General features: G+C 35.1%; 1 protein-coding gene across 1 annotated transcript in view; it reads left to right on the top strand.

Moving 5' to 3' along the window:
- Nucleotides 1–14,453, top strand: part of MEI4 (meiotic double-stranded break formation protein 4) — a gene marked incomplete at its 3' end in the record, with an annotated part of 174,091 nt that overhangs the window by 22,221 nt on the left and 137,417 nt on the right. The window contains exon 2 of the mRNA XM_079146544.1: nt 3,201–3,446. Within this exon, the coding sequence (XP_079002670.1) occupies nt 3,215–3,446 (232 nt within the window). The 5' untranslated portion in view covers nt 3,201–3,214. The remainder of the gene's footprint in view (nt 1–3,200; nt 3,447–14,453) is intronic.

Genomic DNA, 14,453 nt, shown 5'->3' with positions numbered 1-14,453 from the left:
ATTTAGGAACTTTGTGTCAGAAACTGGGGACAAAGGCCAAATATATATTTCTTATTATGCCATGGATGCTCATATTTTCTTCCATGATATTTTAGGGGAAATAGAATTACTTCATCTTGCAAATGCACTTGGTGGATAGAAAACCTGTCCTGAAATTTAAAAGTAAATGTTTATAAACACACACACACATACAAATGTCAGGAAACAGTTTTAAAAGCCCAGTTCTATTTGGTTTAGGTTGTAGCTGTATGTGTTTTCTATGTGATTTATACCCAACAGTCCTATGCCAAACATTTTCATTAGCAATTGTTTCTGTTCATTTATGATACAATTCTAATTAATTCAGATGAGTGACCCTGAGATAGTTACAATCCAGAAGGACTATATAATTTGATATTTCTTTTCTGATGACTGATATTCAGCATGGTTTTAAAATTATTAGCAAATTGCAGGTAATGACTTAAAAATCAGAATATTTAATCAACTTGCTTAAATCAGTTAATTAAATATCTCTGCAAGATGACAGGGAGTTTGCTGTTTTTATTACCCAGTGAACTCTGTCCTCTTGTGCTAATAAGCTGTTTTTCTAGTTTTCCTTTTTAGCCTAGAGTCCTACTATTCCTAATGGAATGTGAGATTCTTTTCTAATGGAAACATGTTTAAATAGGTAACAGTTTTGGCAGGAGGTTATACTGTTACATACACTAGCAGGCTTGCTTCTTGAGGGACAGTCATCCAGGTGTCTGTGCCCTGCACACAGGGTGCTTCTCTGAAAGTAAGGTGTGTTAGAGTATTGCTCCTGTCCCTGATATGACAGATGGAGGCTAAACTCGTCTGTGAAGTTGTTGCAGCAAAAGCTAAAATAAGTGGAGCTATAACTCCAATTCGTATATATGTCTTAACAGTATATTGTCCTTGGCGTATTTAACAGTTGTGGAAGGTTAAAAACAAAATGGCAGGTGTACTTTAATTTTGGAAATCCATTTTCTTTCAAATTTTTTTTACTCTGACACATGTTCATTGCAGAATTAGAAAATATAGAGACATGAAAAAAAATGAAGATAAAATCACCAATAATTCTATAGTTGGAGATAAATCCTTTATCAATTATTTTATATTTCCTGTATTCTTATATTTGGGATCCTATTGTTCATATACTCAGCATATCACTATAACTTTCCAATTCTAATAAAACATCTCTGAAAATGTAACTATTTATCAGTCTCAGTTTTCAATATTATAAAAAACATTCTATGGTAAACCCCGAACTTTCTGTTTAATCATGGTTATAATAAAATAATATTCAGTTACCTGTTAGATAGTGTATTTTCAGTGCTAAATGAGAGGATATCAGATAGGTCCATATGGTGGTAGGTGGGAAAAAATCTGAAAAAGCATATAGTATTATTTGAGTTGTTGTTTGAAAAATACATGGGATCCAACTGTAGTGGAAGGACAGGCTTGGGAAATTGAAGGAAATAAAGTATGAAATGTAGAGTGAATTTGAAATTGTGTTAATAGAATAGATATAATAGATATTACCCAAATATGAATTTTCTGTTTCCTTGAAAATTAGACATCTTCTTCTTCTTCTTGCCCTACAAACCCAAAGGCCTGAATTTTCTGGAACATTGCACATTTGTCTCTCTGTGTCCTGGGGGAATTGATTCCAGGACCCCTATGGATATGATAATCTGTGGATACTGAAGTCATTTGTGTAAAATGGTGTAGTATTTTCCATATGATCTATGCACATTCTTCCATGTACTTTAAATCATCTCTAGATTACTTATAAATACCTAATACAATGTAAATGCTGTGGTAAATAGTTGCTGCACAGTGTTGTTTAGGAAATAATGATAAGGAAAAAGTCTCTACTTGTTTAGTACCGATGCATTGTTTTCTTCAAATGGTTTGATGTGAAGTTGGTTGAAGTACATATGCACATGTACTTTGAGAGACCATCCCTAAGTTTTAAAAAAATATTTAAAAAAGGCTGGGGATATGGTTCAATGGTTGAGCACCCCTGGGTTTAATCCTTGGTATAAATAAATAAATAAGTAAATAAATAAATAAATAAAGTTGAACAGTCAAAATTTAAAATGAATTTCTCCAGTGAGTTTCAAACATTATTGCCCTTGTATTTAGGCCTGTTTCTTTTCTCTTAACTTTATTTCAAGTCAAATATAAACCCATTTATCTTATTTTGCATTTATATGAAATCATTTACTTAGCAATTATATCTAAAGTACCAGCTCTGATGCAGGCATTTAGTGGGTGATCAAGACCCTAAAGCATGTAAGAGGAAGGTGTTCTTCTCACCATTAAGTGCTTAGATTCTAACAAGTGGGAGGCCTACAAATAATTAACCTGTTTATGTTAAATGTTATAATATTCATTAATATTTTTTGTTTAGTACATTTTATGTGCAAAATCCCCATGGTTATTACACAAAGTGTGGTAGAGGCCCCGATTGGCTTATACTTCAGTAGAGATAATTACAGTAAGCTAATGAATTTAGTGATAAATAATGTTGTCCCTTTAAGTACATTCATATCACAAGACTGTAACATGTTTTTGATTTGGAAAAGTATACTCAGGATGGCAGTTGGAAATCTCTGGAAGTGCAAAATCAGAGTACAGTCACAATTTTATATGAAGCAAAAAGATTAAAAGATTGTTCTTCATACAGATTGGAGGTGTCAGGGAAAGAACCATTGAGGAGAAGAGGAAGGGCTTAAATTTAAGTGAATGATTTAATTTAGTGTTTCTGATTATCCAGTGAACTCTCTTCAAAATATAAAAATCTCAGTGCTATCCCAGATTTGCTGAATTGGAATTTTGGGCAAAGGGGACCAGCACTCATATATTTAAAAAGCTTCCTTAGTGATTCTAATGTGTTTACCTGGTTTGAAGCCTCTAAACGAATTAATGTGTGTTTTTTCAACCCCAAGAAGTTGTCAAGTTATCTAAAACTACAATTTTGAATCTTAATATACTTAATATGGATGTGTCTGCATTTCTCTCTGTGTATCTTTCTCATACTGTTTTCAGTTCCTGAAATTTTTTTTGTTACTGATACCAAGTTTATTATAAACTTATTAATTAGTGTTACTGTACAAAATCAATTTGGAGTGAATGAAATATACCAAAAATGTTGAAATGAATTTCTGTAACATTTTTTTCTTATTAAATGGTAGGGACAAAAGCCAGGATGGATATTCAAGCGTGGTATTTGAGAACTTCAAAACTGGCTCTGGCCTTGGCAATTATTCGATCAAAACCAGCAGACAAAAGCAGCAGAGAATACACAGAGCACCTAGCAGCGCTGGTGTCTAAGCAGGAATCGAAATGGAGATCAAAAGTTGAAGCCTTGGAAGCTGAAGTTCTGCAGTTACGTCAAAAACTTCTTCTGAGTAGGATTTGTTCAGGATCAATTAAGAGTGGTGAGTGTATGAAATCATATTTTGGTAATGTGTTAACCTATTTTATTTCAGCTGTTGAATTGTTTAGAAATTTACTACCCAAACATGAAATAGCTGAGTTTCCTTGAAAATTAGACATCTTCTTCTTGTCTTACAAATATATTTTTACTTCCAGTTATTCATTTAAAGTTTATTATCACTTTTTAATGAATGGGTTTACATTAGACTTGAAATAAGGTAAAGAGAAAGAAAGTAACCTAGATACAAAAGTAATAATGTTTGAAGCTTACTGGATAAATTTCTTTTAAAATCTGATTGTTCAACTATCTTTCTTTCTTTGGTATTGAGGATTAAGCCCAAGGGTACTCAAGCCCTTTTAAAATACTTTTTTTTAAATTTAGAGACAGGGTCTAGCTAACTTGCTTAAGGCTCCCCTATGTTGTTGAGACCTGACTTTGAACTTGTGTTTCTCCTGCCCCAGTCTCCTGAGCTGCTGAGATTATAGCACCTGGCTCAACTTTATTATCTTACTATGTATTTTATTTTGCTTTTATATGAAATCATTCACTTAGAAATCATATATCAAGTACTAGCTCTAATGGAGGCATTTAGTGGCTAATGAAGACCCAAAACCACGTAAGAGGAGATGCTTTTCTTACCATAGGTACCGACATTCTCGTAGGAGAGAGACCTACAAATAATAAACCTGTTTGTATTAAATGTTATAATGGAGAGATTGACACAATGTTGAAGAGGAAGTCATCCATTCTGACTGGTTTCTGGGAAGGTTTCTGAGGACTCTTCCCCAGGATTGTGTCAGTGAAATAGTTGGAGGATTTTCTAAAAGAGGCAGAAACATAATAAGCAAAGACATAGGAGTGGGAAATACATATCCCATTCAGAAATTGTTAGCATTACATTTCAGAGTGACCAGAACAACTGTAAGAGAAATGTGATGGGGAAGAAAGGAAGAAGTGAATTGAGAACAAGTTTAGAAGGCCCTTTAGTATCAACCTTATTTCACTGCATTATATATCAGTAAGTTGACCATACAATTACGGTCTCCACTATGACCCTTGTGAGAATGAAAGGGGGCTGTATTAATAATTATGCTGGACAACAGGGGAAAACCCGGACTCACTTGAGTAAACTAAAATGTGTCATCTCATTCACCAAGAAACATTTTTGAAGTAGAGGATCGACGATCACTTTGTGATTGGGAAACATAATTCTGGAATTTTTAAAAAATGTAAATCAGATGATATTATTTCCTTGCATAAAAATCTTTCCTAGCTTCTAATTTTGCTTCATGGAAGATTCAGACTTTTAATAAGAGTGGCCCATACAGCTGTAGATGATGTCACCTGTATTTACCTTTTCCACCTCTTGGAACATATTCTCCTCATTGTAAATGGGGGTTCAACCACTGTGGCCTTAACCTCCAGCCCCTGAAGCCTCTTTCTCACCATGGACTCAGTTATCCTCTTTGACTTTTTTGTGGGTGGTATCTTCTTTTTCTGCAGGTTTTATTCTAAATGACACTACCTCATTGAGGTCTTCCCTGGTTACTGTATATCTTCTGAACTGTAGTATAAATTCATGAGGAGAGGTCTCTGATTTTCCTTGCACTTTTTACTAAATGCCCAGCCTAAAGCCTGATGCATAAGAATGTGCTCGATAAATAGTTATTGAATGGATGTAGGTCACAGAGGGTGTTTTGGCTGTAACAGTGATTAGAGAACAGGGGATCAATTTTCAAAGATTTTTACCAAAGCCCATGCTATGGTTTGAATGTTTCCACCAGACCTTACATTAAAATTTAGTCCTTATTGCGAGGTATTGACAGGTGGGACCTGGTGGGACCTTTAAGAGATTATTAGAATGGATTAATCAGTGAATGGTTAGTGGGTTATCTTGAGAGTGGATCCATCATAAAAGCCATTTTGTATCTGAAGTATGTACCCTCTTGCCACATGGTGCTCTGTGACTCTGATCTCTGTAGCCAGAAGGCCCTCACCAGATGTGGCTCCTTGACTTTGGGACTCTAAGAACAGTAAGCTGAATAAATCTTTATTCTTTGTAAATTACATAGTCTGTGGTATTGGATTAGGGCAGCAGAAAATGAGCAAACCCTTTGTGAAAAATGATGAGTTGAACTAGATCTATGGTAGGACTCAAAGGGCAGACTTAATGAATAGTTTCAGGGTAGACCCTTCAGACATTTGTGAATGGATTCAGAGAGCAGTTAAGAAGATACAGGTATAGAGGATAACTGAGGTTTCCATCTTGGACTATTAAATGCATTAACACTTCAACTATAGATGGTGAGCACAGAAATAAGCTCATATGATAAAAGATTGAGTCCAGACTTGTCTGAGTGTGTGGAATTTAAAGTGGTTACCTAGAAGGAAGGCAGAAGTATGATTTGAAAACTCAGAAGGGGGATGAGCAGGCTGGAACTATAGAAACAAATTTAGGATATTTTAGCACTTATGTAACAGTTGAAGTTACAGCTGCAGATGAGACTCAAGAATTGAGCTATGAGGGAGACGGCAGAGGCTTGCAGATTCTAACTCCAGGGATGAACACAGAAGGAGGAGGCAGTATCTCAGAATGAGTATGCAAGTGTAGTTTACACACCTACATGCTCTGGGAAAATGGGGACTCGCTAACCTTACTTTGGGGAATAAATCAGAAAAACTGAGGTTCTAATACTCATGTGTTACTAAAATCTCATTATTGTCTAAGCCAAAATAATTTTATATGATTTATAGGCACATTTTAGTCTTCCTAAGAGTCCTTCTTATTAATAATTTTTTTAGTATATTTAGTGAATGAGTGGCAAACATCATCAATTTTTCCTCATTTTTTTCGTGCTGTTGTAGAGTTAATATGATGGAACGAACACAGAAATTTCCAGTAGCCCTAAAGTATGATTGTCATAAACATTGATGACATCACGAGGTTGTTTTCCATCTAAGTTCTATTTATAACACTGATATAGTGCATTTTACTTGTTTGCAAGGTATGTTCACAAAACAATAGGAGCCTGCATAATAACCTGTTTTTACACTGAACACTTTTCACTTATAGTACTTGTGAGAGAAATTTTCAAAAATCATATAATTAAAATCCCTTTTACTCGCAGCAGGAGTATCAGGTTAAGTGTTTTTGTGCAGATGTTTAGAGGTGATCTGTCTCTCCATCTGTTAGCTTAGACTTCAAAAGTAAGAACTAAGCACATAGATTCAGATAAATGAAGTAACTGGTAAAGGGGAGACAAAATTATAGAAGAGGGGTTATTATCAATCGGAAAATAAAGAAAGAACATAGTAGTTATTTAAAGATGTATAATTCAAAAGGTTGTTCTAAGAACATTCCATTCCTGAAAATCAAAACTATTTTATATGTGTAGTTATTAAAATTTCTTTTTGAAATTTTTGGGGTTACTTTATATGTGCAACTGTTCTTGAGTATTTAAGAAGACAGAAGGCTCTCAATACTTGTTGAATTGAATACTTCTTGACAGATTGAGAGGCTGGGGAACTTAATTTACAGCATCAAGTATCCACTGAAGCAACTGAGCAATGCAGAATTAAATAAAGCAGAACTGAAATGGCAAAATAAACAAATAAGGAACTATGATATGATTTATATAGCATTTCTGGCGTTCAGCTACTTCTCTATTCTAAATTATTTTTCTATAGCTTTTCAATGAGAAACATACTTCTTTATTTATTAAGGGACTAGACTGTACAGAGAAAGGCTAAATAGAACTTGATTTTGGAATTATGCCACGTTTTCATTTTACTTAAATGCTTACTGGCACTTTCAAAGAAACAAAGGAGGAAGAAAAGGAAGGAAGGAAGGACAGAAGACAAAGGAGATAGGGAGAGAAGGAGGAAGGAAGGAAGGAAGGAGAAGAATCCCAGGTTTTCAGAAAACCATTTTGATGATGGGTGGCAGATATGATTATCTACTGAATGAGGCAACTCCCTTCTTTGTTTCTAATGCACTCCAATTTTACTTGTGCATAACTGTGCTTATGCCCATTAAATTAATACTTAACTTGTTTTGCCAGTTTTGATCTAAGTTTGGCCTGATTCTGGCCAATGAAGGATAAAAAGTAATCTTCTGAGTTTTTGATCAACATTTGCCCATTTAGAAGAAATAGAGGCCCAAGAAGGAGAGCAGGTCTAAAAATTTTTTACCTTAGCTTCTTATTTCCTCTTAGGAACACTGCTACATGAAGAAATGATACCAGAACTCTGGTAGCATTTTGCAACTTTAATATGACCATATTAAAAAAATTAATGCTGACATGCTAAGAATGATGCACCAGGAGAATGAGAAGGGTCGGTCCTTGTTGATGACATAATTTAGTAGACACAGAAGCTCTAGAATTACCTTGTTAAGACTTTTCAGAAAGGTAGGCAGTGGTTTAAAAACTGTTATTGGTTATTTTGTCCCTAGTATCTGAGCACATCTAACAAACTAGTAGGGAAGCAGGGAGGATCAAGAATGAGAGTACTAATTTCCAGAATCTATAAAGAACTCAAAAACCTGCACCAAGAATACAATAACTCAATCAACAAATGGGCTAAGGAAATGAACAGATACTTCACAGAAGATGTACAAGCAATCAACAGATACATGAACAAATGTTCAACATCTTTAGTAATAAGAGAAATGTAAATCAAAACTACCCTAAAATTCCATCTCACCCCAATTAGAATGGTGATTATCAAGAATACAAGCAACAGTAGGTGTTGGTGAGGATGTGGGGAAAAAGGTACACTCAAAAATTGCTGGTGGGGCTGCAAATTAGTGCAGCTGCTCTGGAAAGCAGTGTGGAGATTCCTTAGAAAACTTGGAATTGAACCACCATTTGACCCAGCTATCCCACTTCTTGGCCTATACTCAAAGTACTTAAAATCAGCATACTACAGAGATACAGCCAGTTCATAGCAGTTCAATTCACAATAGCCAGATTGTGGAACCAACCTAGATTTCCTTCAATTGATGAATGGATAAAGAAACTGTGATATATATATATACAATAAAATATTTCTCAGCCATAAATAAGAATAAAATTATGGCATTTGCAGGCAAATGGACGAAATTGGAGAATATCATGCTAAGTGAGATAAGCCTATCTCAGAAAACTAAAGGACTAATGATCTTGCTGATAAGTGGATGATGACACGTAATGGGGGGGTGGGAGGGGGACAAGAATGGAGGAAGGAGGGACTGTATAGAGGGATAAGAGGGGTGGGAGGGGTGGGGGGGAGGAAAAAAATAACAATGAATCAAAAACTATTATTATTTTGTAAATGTATGATTACAAAAAACGGCATGCATGGCATTTGCAGGCAAATGGATGAAATTGGAGAATATCATGCTAAGTGAGATAAGCCAATCTCAAAAAGCCAAAGGACGAATGATATCGCTAATAAGTGGAGGATGACACATAATGGGGGGAGGGAAGGGTTAGTGTTAGGGTTAGAGTTAGGGTTAGGGAGGGGGGCAAGTATGGAGGAAGGAAGTACTGTATAGAGGGTAAAGAGGGGTGGGAGGGGTGGGGGGAAGGGAAAAAATAACAGAATGAATCAAACAACATTACTCTATGTAAATTTATGATTACACAAATGGTATGCCTTTCCGCCATGTACAAACAGAGAAACAACATGTATCCCATTTGTTTACAATAAAAAAAAAAAAAAAAAAAAAAAAAAAAAAAAAAAAAAAAACGGCATGCCTCTACTTCATGTACAAACTGAGGAACAAAATATATCCCATTTGTTTACATAAAAATGAATTTAAAAAAAAAAAAAGAATGAATGAATGGGAGTGCTGTTTTTCTCTCCCAGTTAGTATTCCTGATCTTTGGGGAGAAAATGAGAGAAAAACATATTCTTCAATCTAGAACAGCTGTCTGATTAAAATGACTTCATGATGTGGGCAAGGATTTAGTTTAGGACTGAGTAGGTAGATGAGGGAGACTCCAAACACAGAGACTAGCCAGAAAGGAATCACTGACTGTCCTTACCCTAAATGTAAACTAAGAATTGAAAGGGGTGGGATGACAGGAGCACGGCTTCATTAGTTGGAAAAATTGCTTCAATGAGCAGAGTTAGGATTAAAATGTGAATGCACTTGTGTGTGTGGATGCTGGGGCCAGGGAGCAATCTGGAAAGTTGCTATTGTACTTACACAGTAATTTGGCATTCATGGGAAGGAAGTAGATAGATGAAGTATCAGATGTTTTCTCCTACAATTTTAAGTTTTTAAAAAATTTTATTTATTTTCCCACATTTGTTATTAGCTCATTGTAGTTGTACATAATGATGGGGTTTGTTGTTACATATCATACATGCCTACAATATAACAATATAATTTTGCCAGTATCACTCCCCAACATTATTAATATCTGCTATCTCATAAATGATAGCTAGACTATTGGATGAACAAGCAATTGGCTAGAGTGAAAAGAAGGTAAGAGAAAACCAAACCAAATCAATTTATTAATTTACACATTTATTTAATAATTGTTATTGAGTACAGGGCACTTGTATAGAGAACTTGGGGTGGTGGTTGTGGGGTACAGATTGCCAGGTAGTACAATTAGTTATGGTTGAACTTAGGTCTTCTAGGTTTTGGGTCCTGGGAAACTCAGTTGTTTCCCAGCCAGATGGCTTTGGGAGTTTCCCAGTCCTAGCTGACATTTCTTAAGTTTGTCTCCTCATACCCTTTCACTTGCTTATTCCCTGAGGATTAAATCCTCAAGAGTTCCATTGTCTCCTCATTTCTTTCTTCTGAATTTGTGTAAGTCTGAGATTAGGAAAATGTTCTTAACTGGTAGCAACCAGAGACAGAATAGGAGCTGGATATCATCACAGCCCATATGTACCTGACCAGACCAGGGTGCAGCTCGCCTTAGTCTCCTGACTGCCATTTTCCTGGTCCCAGCCCACTCAGCTTCAGTCCCATCTCTTTTTTTCCTTTTCACTCTTTGCCAGACCACATACTGAGATTTATTGCAAATAACATTGCAAATAACTGCCTAATAGACACAACTGTGGAGCTCAGCATTTATAAATTGGGATATTTGCTGTTTTATAGATGCCAAAAGAGCTTGGAAAATGAAACCATAAGCATTTCCTTCTCAGTTTTCACATAAGCTCTCATAATAGAAATCATCAAATATAATAATGATGGAAATTTGCCTAAAATTGTGCTGCTTTAAAACACACATGGATAATATACATAAACATCAGAAACTGTATCCTTAATTTAATAGAGATTCTAATGAAAGACTCTACAGTGGTTTAAATTTATAGTTATATATTAGACACGTTTAATCATTACATAAAAATTGGATTAATTTTCTGATATTAAAAGACATCAGCATACAAAGAAATTAAAATTATGGTTCAAAAGGCTCATAATACAAAATGGTTATAATTATGGTAAGGCATTGATTTAGAAATGTAAAATCTTAATTATTATAACATGATCTGTCTCTGGTAGTAATGGTATAAAGAGATAAGGAATCAGAAGGTCCAAACCAACAGGTACTAGCACAAGAACAGTATCTAAAAGAAGCAACAGAGGTTCAGAAGTTGAGCTTATGTATAGGAATTCCACAATATGGAGTTTTTCAAATAGAAGTCATTCATTCCAAGTCTCTTCCTGGTACAGGATTCTAAATCTGTGCACATGATAGAACCACCATCTTTGCTTAAGCTGGGTCTAGGAAGGCTTGTTGGATGTCCAGGAAATCCCCAAGATATGTGGACTCTACTTTCTGTGTATATCTGGAATCCTTACTTCTCTCCATTCCTGATGGGAATAATTTTGCCTACTTTATCCCAGTTAGACTAATATACATATATATATTACATCTAATATGTCATACACACACACATGCTTATGTTTTAATTTTCCAAGCTCTTCTGTGTGATTAATCTTTACTAAACTGCATGTCATTAGTTGTAGCCTTGCCATTTTCAATCTAGATTGCAGGCCATTCTCAAATTCTCTAATTTACTTGAGGATAAAAGCCAAAAATCTTTATCTGGAATACAAATGTTTTCAGAATTTTGTGCTTGCTTACCTCTGTAGCTCAGTCTCTTCCCCCCTTGTCCTTTCATGTTCTGCAGTACAACACACTGAATTTCTTTCACTCATGCTACTGTCTTATACTCAGTTCTGTACACATATTGTTTCTCTCTGTAGGATATGTTCTTCTCCTCTGTTTTGTCTGGCTGTGTACTCTTCATTTTTCTGATGTAGTTTTAATATCCCTCTGCCTTCTCTGACTACTTCAGTAGCCTAGATTATATTCTCCTGCTGTGGGCATGCATAATATTCTGTACTTTTCACAGTATACGTGAGCTAAATTATAATTGTTTAAGCATTCTGTCTTCCCTGTGGGACCTAAATTCCATGCTTGTAGGAATCATGTCTGTTTTCATCACCACTATATTCCTGTGATTAGCACAATGCCTTTCGTGGAGGGGGTGGTTTTGAATGTTTGTTGAATAAGTAAATGTAGAGGTGGTATGAGTGTTAATGCTTGGAACAAAATATTCTTAGCAAGAATATTTGCTATTTCCAGTTATGAGATTTGCCAAGCCTCTGCAGCAATGGAATTAGGATACAGAGAGTAAGATCTGGCATCTCAGAGAAGGAGACCCACTAAGTAAGTAGGGTGAGCCTGAGGGGATCTACCTTTGCCGGGACCATGTACACACACAATAATTTAATCAGAACAGAACAAGTGAAGAATGACAATGTTAACTTCGTATCTGTGAAATAAAAACTTAAAACCATTCAAATAAGTTGGATTCCTAAGCATTTGCTTATTGCAATTTTTCTTGTGGGTTTTCTTATTGGTGTCATTTTGTTGTTGTTATTGATAGTTTAATCTGTAACAAAAATTTTGATTTTTGTGTTTTTGGGTTTTTTGGTGCTTGGGATTAAAATCAGGACTCATCCATGCTTAGTGCATGCTCTACCTCTGAGTTATATCATATCCCAAGCCCTGTAGCAGAAGTTAATATTCTTCTTATATTTAGGATTGTATTTAATGTTTGGCATGTTTCGTCTCTTTTTAAAATATCCTGCTGTTTATCTATAGTTTTTTTTTAATTTTAAGATGGTGTTAGAAAGCTAAATATACTATGAAAATTTTGGATTTATTATTTGGGTCCCAGACAACTGAATTTTATTTTGTTAGAATAAATTTAATGTTCATTGAGTAAAGTTTAGATAGATAGTTCTGGACATCAGGTTGGAAAAATGTATAGCATAATATTAATCCGTTATCAAAGCAAGAAGGAAAGGAGAAAGAGTGAAAAGGGGATGGGCCAGAGGTTCCATATCTCTGATAAGCTTCCAGGTGATGTCAGTACTGTTGGTCTGACCACTACTTCTGACTAGTGAGGGCTATTATTTTTTTCTTTTTAAGGGGCTTGACTCTGAAGGGAATAAAGAAAAAAAGATAGGTTGGTGTAAGAGGGTGTAAGTGGAGGGATAGCATCCTGGTAGGTTGATGAGAAAAAATTGGAAAAGAGAGAAAGGGGAATATAAAGAAGAGGATAACAAAGGAATCATAGGTGGCCTAGGGCCTTAAACCTAAAAGAAATACAGAGGATAAGGGGATAGTCTGCACCTCAGAAAGGGGCACATATCTCTTTTTCTGAGACTTGTGAAGGTAGGAGTAGGTGTCTATTTGCAGTTTTGCTGAGTTCTTTTCTGGCAGCTCTACAGGGACCTTTAAGGTCCACTTTCTTCCTCTGTTATTCCTCTAGTGGTTCTTATTTATAATCTATCTCCTCACCCTATTGTTTCTTTTTTCAACTGCCTTTGGATTTTCATTCTTTGCATTTCTTTCTCTGCAGCTCCAATTCTTGTCTATCAGTTATCTTGATCATAGACAAAGAAATGAGGAAAGCAGAGTTAAGTAGCTTGTCACACATGTGCAGCTGTGAGCACATGTATCTGCATTAGGTTCTGGGTCATACTGAGAGGTAAAATAGCTAACCTGGAAATAAAATAAATTTGAGTGAATTCCTAAATAGAATATGCAAACAGAGGGTGCTTTCCTAGCATGCATGAGGCTGAGTTTGATCCCCAGTACTACCAAAAAAAAAAAAAAAAAAAAAAGAATATTGCTTAATCTCTGTTGAAGTAAGGTGGGGCCAGTGTACATGTGATTTATGTCAACTCTTATGCTTTATGTGGTAGTGTCCATCACAAAGAGGGAAGTTATTAAATTTTTCTGATACTGCAGGTAAATGATCTTTTCCCTTGAATCTCCAGTTTTGAGAAACATTGTTTATATGAATTTTCAAATGTAAATTGCTTCTGAACTTTTCCTAGCATTAGTATGATAATTAACTACATTGGAGAATGCCTCTGCTTTGGGTTCTATGTGAATGAAAGAGACTTGGAGGTATTGTGAGCTGTTCCCAGCCCCAAACAGATCCATTGTTTCACATCAATTATTTTGTAGTAAATATGTTATAGTTTTTCATGTTTTCAGTCTCTTCAATTTTTCTCAGAGTTGGAGAGAAATATTGCTTATGTATCTTTAATACATTCAGAGTGTGTCGACCAATTTTGTGCTTTAAAATTCACAAGAGAAAGATTGCATCCAGAGAGAGCTGATTTTTATGTTTTCAAAAGTATAGCCCTAAAAATTCTTCATTACTTTTTTAAATTAATAAGTCACATGAAGAATAAAGACTAAGTTGTTTTGTGTCTTCCTGTGGTGCTAGATTCAGTGAGATCTTATAAATGATTTCTCAAAGATGTTTCTGGAATTAATTTCAATTATTATCTCTGATGAAGCCTGTAAATATGAAGCATCAGAAATAATTTTCATGAAGTACGGCATGTTTTTCTATATAAATTATAATATGTACAAAATGTTGATATTTTACATAATAACTTGACACATATTACTTGGTGAAAAATAACTGGCAAAAACTTAAATGCTTCTGATCCTTCTACATTTTTCCA

This window comes from Sciurus vulgaris (genome assembly GCF_902686455.1).
Source record: "Sciurus vulgaris genome assembly, chromosome: 7".
NCBI lineage: Eukaryota > Metazoa > Chordata > Mammalia > Rodentia > Sciuridae > Sciurus > Sciurus vulgaris.
Note: the sequence above shows the minus strand (reverse complement) of the source record. Positions and strands in the feature narration are given on the sequence as shown.